The sequence below is a fragment of the Xiphophorus maculatus genome, chromosome 13, assembly GCF_002775205.1.
Source record: "Xiphophorus maculatus strain JP 163 A chromosome 13, X_maculatus-5.0-male, whole genome shotgun sequence".
NCBI classification, from domain to species: domain Eukaryota; kingdom Metazoa; phylum Chordata; class Actinopteri; order Cyprinodontiformes; family Poeciliidae; genus Xiphophorus; species Xiphophorus maculatus.
In genome coordinates, this window is record NC_036455.1 from 25013225 (window position 1) to 25027896 (window position 14672).

The 14672-nt window shown below is 37.4% G+C and overlaps 1 protein-coding gene across 6 annotated transcripts in view; it reads left to right on the forward strand.

Moving 5' to 3' along the window:
* The window catches only part of LOC102231998 (protein 4.1-like), a 70877-nt gene that overhangs the window by 13918 nt on the left and 42287 nt on the right, over positions 1-14672 (forward strand). For all 6 annotated transcript variants that reach the window (XM_023344486.1, XM_023344491.1, XM_023344489.1 and 3 more), the window contains exons 2-8: positions 5236-5555; positions 6942-7202; positions 8317-8421; positions 8572-8614; positions 8709-8784; positions 12312-12530; positions 12818-12905. In XM_023344486.1, coding sequence (XP_023200254.1) covers positions 5244-5555; positions 6942-7202; positions 8317-8421; positions 8572-8614; positions 8709-8784; positions 12312-12530; positions 12818-12905 — 1104 coding nt within the window. In that variant the 5' untranslated portion in view covers positions 5236-5243. The remainder of the gene's footprint in view (positions 1-5235; positions 5556-6941; positions 7203-8316; positions 8422-8571; positions 8615-8708; positions 8785-12311; positions 12531-12817; positions 12906-14672) is intronic.

Sequence of the window (14672 nt, forward strand, 5' to 3'; positions counted from 1 at the left end):
ACTCTGTTGAGATCTAGATCTCATTTTCAAGAGGGACCTGGGCAGAAGTTTGCGATACACAGCAACCTGGTTACAAAATAAAACTAATTAATACATATGCACAAGTACCTGAGAAGAAATTGAAGTGTAGGTAACAAAACTCTTAAAATAACAAAATTACCTGAACCCGGAAAAGTAATTCGTTTTCCATTGATAAATGCGTATGAATCTTTAAACGCCGCCTTTATCCCAGCTTTCCGTGCTTGCTTTGGGCCACACAGCCAGTCGTGCTTCCCAATCTTCTTTGGTGAGATCCTCAGCGAATCAGATTTTGAGCTCTCTCTGTCTTGTGTCTTCATCTTTTTTCACTTTTAAGCCATTAATATACAAATTTCCTTCGTCTTTTATAGTGGTCTGATTATTCAGCTTTTCTTTCTAAAGCTTGGGCTTTCTTTGTCAGTTCGCATTTGTGGTTTTAAGTTGTGTTATCTCTTTTTCCATCTTTTCGTTTCTAGCTTTACAATCTTGGATTTTGGGGCTGCTAAACTCCACCGCTTTAGCTATATTTGCAGTGGAGAGCATGTTCCGTTTAATTTCTTCACCAAAGTTCAGCATCATTTTCTGTAGATTTTCAACTGCTTCTAAAATCTTGGCATTAGATGGATTTGAACTAACCACCTCGTCTCCCAATGTCTTCTTGTGTGGTACTGGGGGTGTGCACCATGATGTTAAGGCATTTTTAGGCCCTTTGGTATTGGTGTCCATATTTTGTGGCTGTCAGTAGATGTAGATGTGTGTTAGCAGAACCTTTTCAGCTTTTTTGTTAGCATTGCTATTAGCCATTATTGTTGTTATTTTTCTCTTGACTGTTATCTTACACGTTTTCACTGGACACTTTTTTTCAAATTAATATTATTATTTCAGGTTGATACTCCTCTTTTGTGCCAAGTCAGGATTTCATAGATGTTCAACTATGTATTTTCTGAGCTTGCTACCCAGAGCTCTTCACAGCTCTTAACAATAACTTTATATTGTATATATATATGTATATATATATATATATATATATATATATATATATATATATATATATATATATATATATATAGCATACGCAATCTAAAGTAGACCTGAAATAATATTTGAAGCATCTAAATATATCCATACAGTTGTTCCTACAGAAACATTAATGGAAGTGTTGCTTCTGGGAAAGTTAGCATTAAATGCTCCATACAGCAAAAATGTCTAGCTGCAATGCATTAATTAATTAATGCAGTGTGGCTCAGAAATTACAGGGAAACATTTCTTTATCAGTTGGTTAAAGTTGGTAACTTCAGTTAAACTGTGAAAGGAGCTCACCTGTGATTCAGAAATGTGTTGTCCTTCTTCTTCTCCTTCTGAACGCGCAAAAATAGCAGAAATTTGATTTCAAAGACTAGCCGCATCCTGATAAGGACCAGGCCTACAGGGCTCTCAGCACCATGATCTAGCACTTGCTAGTTAGCAGCCTTAGCTAGTGCACTGGGACTATACTGTGGTGAGTTCAGGACACCACAGTATCCTGAGGCATTGCTCAACTGTAGGATCAGAGTTAAAAGAATCTTGCTGCAGATGCTGCTGGATCAAGCAGAAATACAAACTAGATAATTCTTTGTTTACATGACAAATAACAGTAACTCCATTAACTGTAAACCATGCTGTTTAACACAATAACAAAATGAAAAACTCTCCAGATTATTCTCAACTAATAAAAGTTGATTTCACCATTTTTATGCTTTTAAATAACACTAGAATAGCTCTTTATTGAAGTTTCACAAATCAGATAAAGGTTTCTCAAATCCGACACTTGGTTTTAAAATATTCTGCTATTAGTTGAGAATAACCCAGTCCAGGTTTGAAGAGTCTAGGTGTTATTGTTTTTTAGCTAGAGTAAATTAAAGATGCTGACCATAGTGAAAAATTAGGTGGAAATGCCCTTTAGCCATTTCCTGAATTGGAAGCTGCATTTGGAAACCAACTAAGCTTGGTCCAAGCAGCAGGGCCTAACATACAGTTCTCTTAATGTATGACAAATCAATGGGCGACATAAAATTAAACAATCTCAAATACATCATTTAATCAAATCCTCTCATAAATGATGGTGGCATCGGCTGTAGGAGTTTGCCCTACAATCGGTGGATCGCCAGCTCCATCCCTGGTGTCCCTTTGAGATTTCAGTTTGATATATGAAAGGCATTATACATTTAATAATTAAAAAAGAAAAGAAACCAAAATAACACACCAGCATTCTATTCTTTGTAAATTATTTTTGCAGTCTGGTTTAAGGTTTTACATCATTAATATTAACATCAGCAAAATTTGTAATTTTGGCTGATTAATACCGTTAATTTTAGGGTAATTAGCTGCTAGCAACATTACAATATTTTTTATATGAATTTTACCATTACTTAGATATTTACAATAGATTTCTGTGTTTTCTTCATTTCATGACCGTCAAAATCACTTGAAATAATTTTTTATTGAGTTATTGTAATTCCATGTATTTTCTTCGGTAATGTTGTTCTTCTTTATATTACGGTCAGAAACTTTTGATATTTTCCAATATTTTAACTGTGAAATTTATGGACTTTATTTACAGTGTTGACTTACAGTAATTCCATGTATTTTCCACGCTAATAAGATGTTTTGGATATTACGGTCAGAAACTGCTGGTATATTACCATTTTTCACCGTAAAATGTACGGACTTTTTTTTACAGTGTACACTGTGTACACAATAATTACGCAAGTTGTAGTTCTGAGGATTAATTTTATTGTTTAACAATTACAGCGCTCTCGGCACTAGCGGAACAAGTCACCGTTGGGCCGGGGCTAATGACCGGGCCCTTTATAAATAATAAAGCTCATAATATAACTTTACAACATAGACATGCCTGCAGCAGCAGGGCTTACAAGCTTCACCACCACAGACAGCGACTCTGAAGTCCATAAAACAGACATAAAGTATAGCAAACCAAGAGAACAACAGAAACATCAGGTTCCGTGGTCACTAATGATGAAACAACACAAACTCAAAGCAGTTCAGCACCACGGATAGCGATCGGATCATTTTGACACTATCTGGATAATATCTGGATAATATCTGGATAATTTTGACACTATATTTCAGCTCAGAGCCTGGAGCAGCTAGCAACTGCTGAAGCTAGGTTTATTGTTGATGTGTTGAACCAGGTATGCAGCAGTGCACGTTAAAGCGGACACATAGCGACACGCGCCGAAACCCCCAGCTCATGCAGCGTGTCGCAGCACCTCGTGCACCGCCACCTCGAGTCTTTGTAAACAGGTGTTCTGACTATCAGTGCTACCGCGTCAGATTTTCCTACCGTATCACGGATAGATAGCTAAGTCTATCTGTCGGTGCTACACTAAAACTTACGGTGGGTGGCCCTGAGGTGCAAACCACTACAACATTAACGTATAACGAAAACACTACAACATCAATAAAAGCACTACAACATTAATGAAAACGGAAAGGGTATGTCCCATTTGGAGACCTGAGAAATCGCTGATTGGACAATAGGCATGAATACGTATTCGCTGAGTCCTACCTACGTCACTGCCATCTTGAAAGTGGCAGTGGAGAAAACCTGCTGTGTGGACTAGTTTCAACGGTTTTACTGTACAAAGTGGACCCACTGCCTTTACGTTATGTTTTTTAATTCATATCTTGAAATAGCAAATGCACATTGAATTATGGAATTGTGTTAATATGTTCATGAATACATCACTGTAAATGTATGTATGTGTGTCCATCAATAAAAACGATTTATCAGAATCAGCTGTAATTATTGTGCCCCAAAACAATGAAATAATCACATCAAAAAGTTTGAAACGTAGTCCTTTGCTTTTTTTCCCCATTCCTATATAATAATGTATAGGATTGTGTCAGTGGCATTCATTAACTTGAAATATTTTTCAGAATGGCACTTTACGAAGTTCGGTCCATTTACTTGTATTAGCTTGCTGGTAGATAAGCCACTTTCAATATGGAGGACGCTATAACGTATCGCAACAACGGGCCGACCCGTTCAAGCGATAACTTCCTGTTCAAAAGCACTGTCAGCGATTTCTCAGGTCTCCGACTGGGACATACTCTTTCCGTTTTCGTTAATGTTGTAGTGCTTTTGTTAATGTTGTAGTGTTTTCGTTAATGTTGTAGTGGTTTGCACCTCAGGGCCACCGTAAAAAACTGCTACCGTCATGTTTACAAACCGAAAACTATAGTTATAGTTGTGTTAATGTTAAATATATTGGATAACATTATTTGAGTGACGGGACTGAAGTGGAAGCTTAAGAGTTATGCTTAGCAAAGCATTGGAACAATTTATATACATGACGAAACCACAAGAAGATCACTTCCTTTATCTGAATATCCTACCCATTTAAAATGAAAAGCTATAGATGCATGCACTAATCCTTTTATTCGAATATCCTACGTTTTTAAAAGTATTTTAAATACAGAGGTGTTTGTAAGAATAAAACGGTATCAGACAGGGAAAACAGATTTTTATTGAAATTAAACACAGACATCTACAAACAAATCACCGCAACTCTTTTTTGCGTATTAATACATTGTATGACAGACTTTATCAAATGCAGCGCAGCCATAATGTGTCCACCGAACTGCGCAGGTTACTGTGCTCCTGATATGATAGGATATTCTATACAGTACACTAACATTACTATTACACAGCTTCAATCCCTCATAGTATCGTTACCAATCTATTTAGCAAGGTTTAATAAATAAAAAAAGTGTAATTAAACTGAGATATTTTAAAGTATAGGGACAAAATAGCCCACAAAACAACGTATTTTGTCCTAATTAACCGCCAAACAAATTACAGTAGTAGCGACATTGCAAACAGCAAACTAAAGGTTATAAATATGTTTACAAGTTGCCTGTCAGGTAAACTACAAACATTCAGTAATAGGATCATAATGAAAGTCAGGTATAAAATAGATTAAATAAAGATTACCGTAATCTTCGATTAAATAAAACCTATGAAACGAAACTTATTATTAAGTTTATATTATTAATTAATTTGGTCAATTATTAAGACTTAAAAGAAAGATTAGAGCACTCCTGCATGAGTTTAGAAGATGTCTGTAAAAGTGATGTAAACTAATTTTAGTATGTTTATGTTTTATCTTATAAATATTGTTGGTTTTAATTTCATACTTTTATGTAATTTAACAGCTGTTGCCATGACCACAGATGAAGTGGAAAGTCACCAGAAAAAGCCAAAGCAGCAGCAGGAAGAAGCTGGCCAAGATTCTCAGCTGCATTGTCATGAGGATGACAACCTCCAGCCTCAAAATCAAAATTCTACCAGCCGTGGTCTCTCTCGCCTCTTCTCTTCCCTCCTTAAACGGCGTTCACAGTATGACAGTGAAGGAGGACAGAGAGAGGATGAGGAAGATGAAGCTAAAGCTCCTATTGCTGATCCTGAACCTGAATTGAAAATAGAGGGAGAGGTTGCCTTGGACCAACATTCAGTCAGCAGTGCAGAGGTTCAGGTAAGCTGTAAAAATGCATTTGCTGTCTTACAGATGTTTTAGATCTTAATTTTTAATATAAGGAACAAAACAATTTTTTATAATGATTTAGTTTCTCGATCAAATGGTTCTACTCCAACCAGCCCTACCCTTGTAAAATTATGAACACAATTTGAGGGTTTCATTGTCACTTTGCAGACAATATCGAACAGGGTAGAACCTATACTGATAACTCATTCAGGATGTCACACAAAGAACCCAGAACAACATTTAAAGCAGGACATGTCTCCCCTACCTCTGTTGAACACTGTTACATGACTCAATAATAAAAATAACCAGATTGGACAAAAATGTGATCTACGGGGAAATTGAAAGGCCAGAACTAATTGATCTAATGGTTTCACAGTTCCATAAAACAGTACAGGTGTTTTAGAGAATATTCTGTAGGCTGATAGGACTAATCTAGAATTTTTGGAGAATTTGTTTGCGTTTTGTAGGTGGAGTAAAACACGTGAAGAATTTCAGAAAAAGAACATCAGACCACTAATCAAACATGGTGATGATAGAGTGATGGTGTGATTCTGCTTAGCTGCGTCAGGATCTTGTGACAGATCCATGAATTCTGCTCTCTAGCAGAAAACTCTGAAGGAAAAGATTTGGCATTCAATTCTGACTTATGTAGCTTATTTAGTGTGGCAAACATCCATCTCTGAAAAACAAAAGAGAGTTTTGGATTGGCCTAGCCTAGTCAAAGTCTGGACTCCCCTTGACATGGAGTGGCAACTGCTCACTTATACTAAAACCATGCAGTGGCAGAATTTATACACCACTGTATTGCCAGAATTAACACACCACTGCATTAATTCTGGCAATGAGTCTGTTACACAACAGTGAACTGTTGATGGTAGTCGTGTCTGCCAAGGTGGCACAACCACTTATTAGCTTTTGGAGTCATTTCCTTTTTTATGTAGGACCAGCTTGTTTGGATATCTTTTTTCCCTGTGATAAAATTTGTTTCTTGTTTTTACATAGTTTTTTTTTGTCTAAACATAAAATTAGTTTCATCTGAAACATTTAACTTTCATAAAACAAAACTTATAAAGCACTTTAAGTTTAAATTAATTTCTGTTTTTCTGATTTATTAGCTAAATTAATTGTTATCTGGCTCCTTTAGAAAATGTGACAATATACGTTTCTGCCAAAATAAGAAAAAGAAACATACTCCTTGGAGGAAGTATGCATCTTATTAGCCATAAGCTTAATTGTATCTATATGTTCACCTATTACACTTTATTAGTTTAGTTTAACTCAGCCCCTAAAGACAAATGTAAAGCTGCCTACTGTCCAAACAAATTCTTAAAGAATTTAGAACAGAGTGTGGTACCATCATTAAAATTAAATTGTCAGGCTCTTCAGGCTGAAAAGAAAGATGCAACTGACGACATGATTGGAAAGGTGGAGGAGAAGAATGACCAAAAGGGAGAGGCAGTGGTTCTTGACAAGGAGGAGGACAAAGAGAAGGAATTTGGTTCTGAAAGAAGGGGTAAGGAAGATAAAGAGAAGACAACAGAGGAGGAGGCCAAGACACCCAGAGCTCCACGTCGACCAAAGACACTGCAGATCAAAGTCACACTGCTGGATGACGCTCTGTTTGAGTGCGAGTTGGATGTAAGGATTTTTAACTTTTCTATGTAAAAAATGCTTTATCTCTGTTAGTTGGGTTATACTTCAGAAAGGCTGTCATGCTGTTCTCTGACATTTCTAAACACATGTTGTCTAAACCTTATATAAACAAGTAAATGTAAAAAGTACAACAGCTAACATCCCTTCACTACAGTGACTTTTCAATTATAGGGAACACCAAACAGCATTAGGAATGTGAGCAGCACTGAATTCCAATGATGTCATGTGCCTAAACCGTAAAAACATAAAAGCAAAAATAAAATGTTTTTAATGCAAAAAATGTTTTTAAAAATAAAAAAAAGTTATTTTGAGAGTAGACTTAGATAATTACTACTAAAGAACACCAAGATTTAAAACTGCAGTAACTTTTATTTATTTAAAAAAAAAAAATATATATATATATATATATATATATATATATATATATATATATATATATATTACAGATTTCTTAAGCTGACCATTATGTCATGACTAATATAAGAAAATAATCTGTGAAAAAAAATGTTTTGCAGAAATACACCCCTCAGTCACCAGAGCAAGGAGGAGTGTCTTAGTGCTGTCAGTCATTGCTCCACCATCCACTTGTTCTCTGCTATGGTTCAAGAACTAAGGCTTGTTAGCATTGCCACCGATGATGGTGGATAAATGGTTTTCCAGAGTTGTTTTCTCCACCAATAGTACATTGAGCAGCATTGTTTGACTGCATTAAGACCCTCTTCCTGGCTCTGATTGGTTACTTTTGACTTGGGACACTATGACAGCATACAGTATATTTGCACAAAAATACCTGAAAACTCCTCAATGAGATCACATCCTCTCCTTTCCATCACAAATTGGATGACCTTTTATGTCCCAGTGTGATTCATAACAAGTAGTGCGAAGTGCAGATATACACCCAGGTAAGTAAAGCATATCTAGCAAAAATTGGAGCAAAATTTTTGTTTAAATTTAAACTCTTCTGATTAAATTTAAAATATTTCTTTCTCTTGATGAAGTCTTCTTAATTCTTTGCAGTACACACAATCTAATTTGTTAATGAGATTAGATGTATGTGAGTGTGAACTTCATTGTCTTTCCATGTCTGCAAATATGTTAGAAACATGCCAAAGGCCAGGAGCTGTTCATGAAAGTATGTGATCACCTTAACCTTCTGGAAAAAGACTATTATGGCCTGGCCATCTGGGAGACCCCCACTATGAAGGTGAGAGCACTTATCATAAATCTAACATTTTCTTTCTACTCCATTCATACAAAAGAGTATCTTATAAAAATGTATTGAATAAATGAACCTGAGATTATTGTATTCATGGAGATTTAATAGACATCATACATTCTTCTTTTGCTCTGACAGACTTGGATGGATTTGACCAAAGAGATTCGTAGGCAGGTGCAAGGTGAGCGAAATATACAAATAAATTGCAGATTCTGTTTTGACTTCTTTGCATTATTATATACTTATTCCAAATCACTCTGGATTTTGTTTTTCAGGGGCCAATTATAATTTCACTTTTAATGTGAAATTTTACCCACCGGATCCAGCCCAGTTGTCAGAGGACATAACAAGGTACATCATGCATCCTGCTGTTTAGTAATTGGAATTTTATTGTATTTAAACTTCCCAGTTTTGCCCTAAGGGAGGTAAATGTTAGTGATTTTATGAGTTCTGTCATTTAATTTACAACACGACTTCAAACGGCAACAAATTAAAAGGTAAGAGTTTGATACAAAAAGTCTCTTTAGAGTTTGAAATGGAGCTGCAAGTCAAATTTGAATTATGCTAACAAGTGAAATAAATTTGAACATAAAAAGGACTGGTTGATAAGTTTCAGGTGTTGATGACATAATCTTAAAATGTGCAGCACTGGCTCCAGCTATACATAGAAAAAAAAACTCCTGTCTCATTAGTGGTGTTTTTATTAATTTCTTCCACTCCATCATTTAATGAGTTTCGTGTAAATTCGAACCCTGTTCAATTTCACTGCTGTATTTTTTAACACCTACACTTAAAATAATGAAAGTTTTGAGTTAACATTAATGTCTGAAAAATAGCACAGCAAGTAGTGTGTTATGAAGACAGTTATGACAAGATAGGTCCATGCTGTGGGAATATCAGTTATTTTTTTTACAGTAGAACTGTTAGATTTGACCCTTTGATTATGAGTTTGTATTTATTTTCCGTTTCTTTAGTCTTACACAAATATTCAAGTAATGTTAAATACTTTCTGTGAAAATTCTGCTAATGAAAGCATTACTACTCACTGATCCTCCTATAAGGCTGTGAGTAAGGTGAACTACTTAGATTTTACAGTATATGTGGCTGGAAGATGCATAATAGTGCCCCTGTAAGGACAATCAGATATAAGAAAATTAAAAAAATAAAAATCCCTGAGAAAGGTGTATTTGCATTGTTAGACAATTTTTATGCTATGGTCTCAAAATGACAATATTATCATTTATCACAATAATTTCTGGGACAATTAATCGCCCAGCAAAATTTGTAATTGTGTTAGGGGGCAGGATATGAAATATCTCATTCACTTAAAAAAAAACACAGCAAAACAAGTTGCTGTAAAACGCACCTCAGAACAGGGGTAAACAAAGAGTGTGTGGTGCTACAATCACAAGGGATTCAGATCAAAGCATTACAGTTCCACCTTTTATGGAACTGCAAATCATGTAAATCATGCTTTTTGCATAATTCACATGCAAAAAGCTAGGATTTAAAATCATGATATATACTCTTTAAAATAGTATTGCTCAAGTAGAAGTAAAAAGTACTTCTAGAAGTACATGTTTTGCGAAAACTTCTAATTATGTCCAAGTGTGATTGAGAGTCATTGCTTTTGGGCTCTTAATTTCAAATTTGGAGGAACAGATGACTTTCTTCAATCTATTTGCCTATACTCCGAACTGAACTTGGAAATAAATTTGTTCGGTTTTCTGCTTCATCTTCTTGGAACCAATTGCAGAAATACTTATAGGGACTGCCGTCTCTACATATTTTATGGCTGTTCTTATTGATAGAAGAAAGAATGAAAGCAGCAATGTAAAGAGACATACTGTATAACAACCTCATTGTTCTGGACTGGGATGATGATTTATTTGTCAGCAAGACAAAGATCCAAAGCATATGGACAAGATCTGAAAGGAGTGGCTCCAACCCCAGTCTGAAAGTCATGGAGTGGCCAAGCTAGAGTCCAGACTTGAATCCGATTGTAAGTCTCTGGAGAGATCTGAACATGTCTTCACAGACATCTCCCATCCAACCTGATGGAGCTGGAGAAGAACTGCAAAAAAGAATGGGTGAAACTGCCTAAAGATAGCTGAGCTAAACTTGTGGCATTGGATTCAAAAAGACTTGAGGCATGAATTGCTGCCAAAGGTCGATCAAAAAAGCATTAAACCTGTGAATACTTATGTAAATTTGATTTGTTGGTTTTCTGTTTTTAACAAATTTACATAAATTTAAAAAAAAACATTTTTTCATGTTGATATCATGGAGTATTTGTGTGTAGAATTGAGGAAAGAGATTAATTTAATTCAATTTGGAATCAGTTTCAACAATCCCTTTCAGACATTTTAAATTCAAAAATACTTTGCTGATCCCAAAGGGAAGTTAAATGTTGTTGTAACTCATATGAATTTGAATTCTTCAAAGAATTATAGTAGATAGTGATGACTGTTGGCAGGAAAAATCTGCCAAGAACTGCGGACTGTATTACAGTGAATTTGAAGAAGCCTCTGACTGAAGACACTGTTTTTCCAACACAGTCTCATGAAAAGGATGGTCATGGTTGTTCACAATTTTCTTGATTTTACATCGAATCCCTTTTTGCATTGTCTTCTCCAGAGGCTCCACAGTAGACCCAGAACAGAACCAGCCTTCTTTATCAGGCTGTTGAGCCTTTTTAGGTCTCTGGTTCTGATGCTGCTGCTCCAACAGATGACGGCAGAAGAGATGAAACTCTCAACAACAGACTTATAGAAGCTCTGCAGCATCTTGCTGCAGAGCTTAAAGGATCTTAGCTTCCTCAAGAAGTCCAGTCTGCTCTGTCCTTTCTTACAGCCTGCTTCACTGTTGTGTCTCTAGTCCAGTCTGTCCAGGCAAACACAGAGGTATTTATATTCATCAACCACCTCCACTTCTTCTCCCATGATGGAAACAGGATTTGATCTAACCCTGTTTCTCCTGATATCTACAATCATCTCCTTTGTTTTGTTCACATTCAAGATCACATACCCAGCCTCTTGTCCATCTCTGATACACCCAACAACTGCAGAGTCATCAGAGTATTTCTGTAGATGAAGTCGGACTTGTGCTGGAAGTGTGAAGTGTATAGAGTGAAAGGAGAAGTGAGAGTACAGTTCCCTGTGGGGCTCCTGTGTTGTTGACCACCTGGTTAGACACTCAGTTCTTCAGTTTCACAAACTGTTGTCTGTTTGTTAGGTAGTCATATATAGATCAAGGCGATGTTGAGGCCTCCTCTTGTGTCTTCTGGAGTTTCTCCCAGAGAAGATCAGGCTGCATTGTGTTAGATACACTGGAGAAATCATAGAGCATGATTCTCATGGTGCTGCCTGCTTTGTCCAGATGACAGTGGGGTTTGCTGAAGCAGTGTATGATAGTGTCTCCAACTCCATGACAATAAGCAAACTGCAGGGGGTTTTGATATTTGCTTGTTTGCGTTCTCAAGTGGGCCAACAGGAGTTTCTCCAAGACCTTCATGATGTGGGATGTCAGGTCATTGATCAGTCAGTAATGACAGAAGGGTGAGTTTTCTTTGGTATTGGAACCAAAGGGAGCAGCAACATCTCCTGATTTGGTCCTAATTTTGCTTCCACAAGACAAACCTTTGGAAGAAGAGTCCATGACTGAGGTGGAAGATGGACGGGAAAGCTGTGGGTCAGAGGAAGGTGGGATGTCTGTTTGTGTGGGTGCAGGAGAGGATGATAATGAGCTTGTCCCCGAACTGAGCTTGTTGTAGAACATGTTCAGCTCTTTTGCTTAAGTTCAGACTTCCATTAAAAGCCCATTTCAATTTTACTTGAAAAATTGTAACTGTTAAATTATTTCTGTTTTGTACATTAAAGGTACTACCTGTGTCTGCAGCTGCGGAAGGATATCCTACAGGGCCGCCTTCCTTGCTCATTTGTTACCCTGGCTCTGCTAGGTTCTTATGCCTTGCAGTCAGAGCTGGGTGAGTACGACCCTGAGGTGCATGGCAATGATTATGCTAAGGAGATGAAAATGGCCTCAGGTCAGACAAAGGAGCTGGAGGACAAAATGATGGAGCTGCATCGTACATATAGGTGAGATTACAGTCTAAGTCAACCAGTGATGGAAATGGTTTTTACATTCCCAAATTATTATCTATGTCTTTATTAATAGAGTTCTATGTTTTTGGACTGTATTTTATTATCTGAGGCACTTTAATTGTATTGTTCAACATTGTTCTTTGATTTCTCCAGTGTATCTAACACAAAGCAGCACATTATTAATGAATGAGCCATTCATTAATAAAGATATATTTTGGTTTTACTATTTTACTATTTTTCAGTGCATAAATTGTTACATTTCTGTTTCCTTCTTTTGGCAGGATAATGTGTCCAGCTCAGGCAGACCTGATGTTTTTGGAGAATGCCAAAAAACTCTCTATGTATGGGGTGGACCTTCACCAGGCTAAGGTAAGCTTAAGTGGGCTTTTCAGTTTAATTTCCCCAACATTCATGTACAAGTCATACAATAAAGGATGCAAGAGGACGTTGGCCCACTTGGCTGCCGCTTCCCCATGTAATTAAGATTGTCAAAAGTTTGTTTAACATTACTGGCCTTGCTTTCCTAACTGTTTTTGGTGTTCTCTGAAGCTACATTACCTCTGGATTTTACCTCAGTCTGGTTATTTGCTATTAAGGTGTGGTTTTTCTACCACGGCTGTGCATAGCTAGCTTACCTGGCATGTTCTGCTCTCCCTGCTGTCTCACTCCATCGAGACTACCTTGGAACACTTGCCCAACCTATAACCGATGATGCAGTTCCTGTCTTCGGTTTGCCTCTTAGCCTTGCTGTAGTGTTTTCCATCCAACACCAAGGCCACGACTCTCTGGTACACCTCTTTGAATCTCCTTCTTCTCAGTCATCACACAATTTTACCAGCAGACCTCACCACAACTTTAAAACAGCATGGACTTCTAGGATGTCACCTTTGCACCCACAGAGGTTCCTGTTGCAAATTTTTCTCCCTAAAATGGTATTCCAACAATTTGATCTCACCATCGCTCCCGCTCCTTCGTGCAACAACTGCACAACATTTGTATACTTCCTCTCTCACATGACTCAATATAATGCCTTCCTTGTGCCGTTTTCCACCTTGAGGACACCAAAAAAGTCTATCAGAGCATCTTTATTCAACACCCGATGTCTCTCCATCCATCCATCCATCCATCCATCCATCCATCCATCCATCCATCCATCCATCCATCCATCCATCCGAGTTGCGGAGGTAGCAACCAAAGTAGGGACATGCAGGCTTCCCTCCCCCTAGCCACTTTGGCCAGTTCCTCCTGGAGTATCCCAAGGCGTTCCTATGCCAGGTGATAGTCTCTCCAGTGTGTCCTGGGTCTTCCTCTGGGTCTCCTCCTGATGGGATCAAATCAAAATCAAATCAAATGTTATTTGTATAGCACATTTCAGCAGCAAGGCATTTCAAAGTGCTTTACATCATATCAAACACAGAAACACAAAGTCATCAAGTGGGGGGGTTCTTGCTTTTGCATCCATAAAAGGTTTACCGGTTACACTCCTACTGCTATAATAGGTATTTTGTTATATGGAAAAAAATACCTACTGGTATTTTTATTCCCACTCATGCTCACAATCACACAGTTTAAAACGATGTAAACAGCCTTTCAACGTGCTTCCGGCACGAGGCTCCGTACACCTCTTTCATGGAATGTTTCACGGGATGTGGCCAGAACACCTCACCAGGGAGCCATCCTAACTAGATTCCCAACCCACCTCAACTGGCTCCTCCATGGAGGAGCAGTGGCTCTACTCTTTAGTCCCTACCCGTATGACTGAGCTTCTCTCTCTAAGGGAGAACCCAGATATGCTATAACAATATCTGATGGCCATAATTCACCCATCAGATACCGGAAACACGAATTGACATAACAATGGCTCAAGACCATGACCTTGGATTTGGAGACCCTGATCCTTATCCTGGCTGCTTCACACCAAAGCCAAATACCACTTTAAATGCCTGCTTGACCATTTGGCAGGCACTTCAGGACTCAAGATGTCACTCTTTTTCAAATCTACATGGCTCTTTAGGCACTATTCAATCAGGCAATCAAAATAAAAAAAAATACTTTGCACCTACAGGCTGTTTTGGCTAGTATTTTTAAAGGTATTTGCATTATAATTTTTGCCATATAATGGTGTCAAAGTACTTA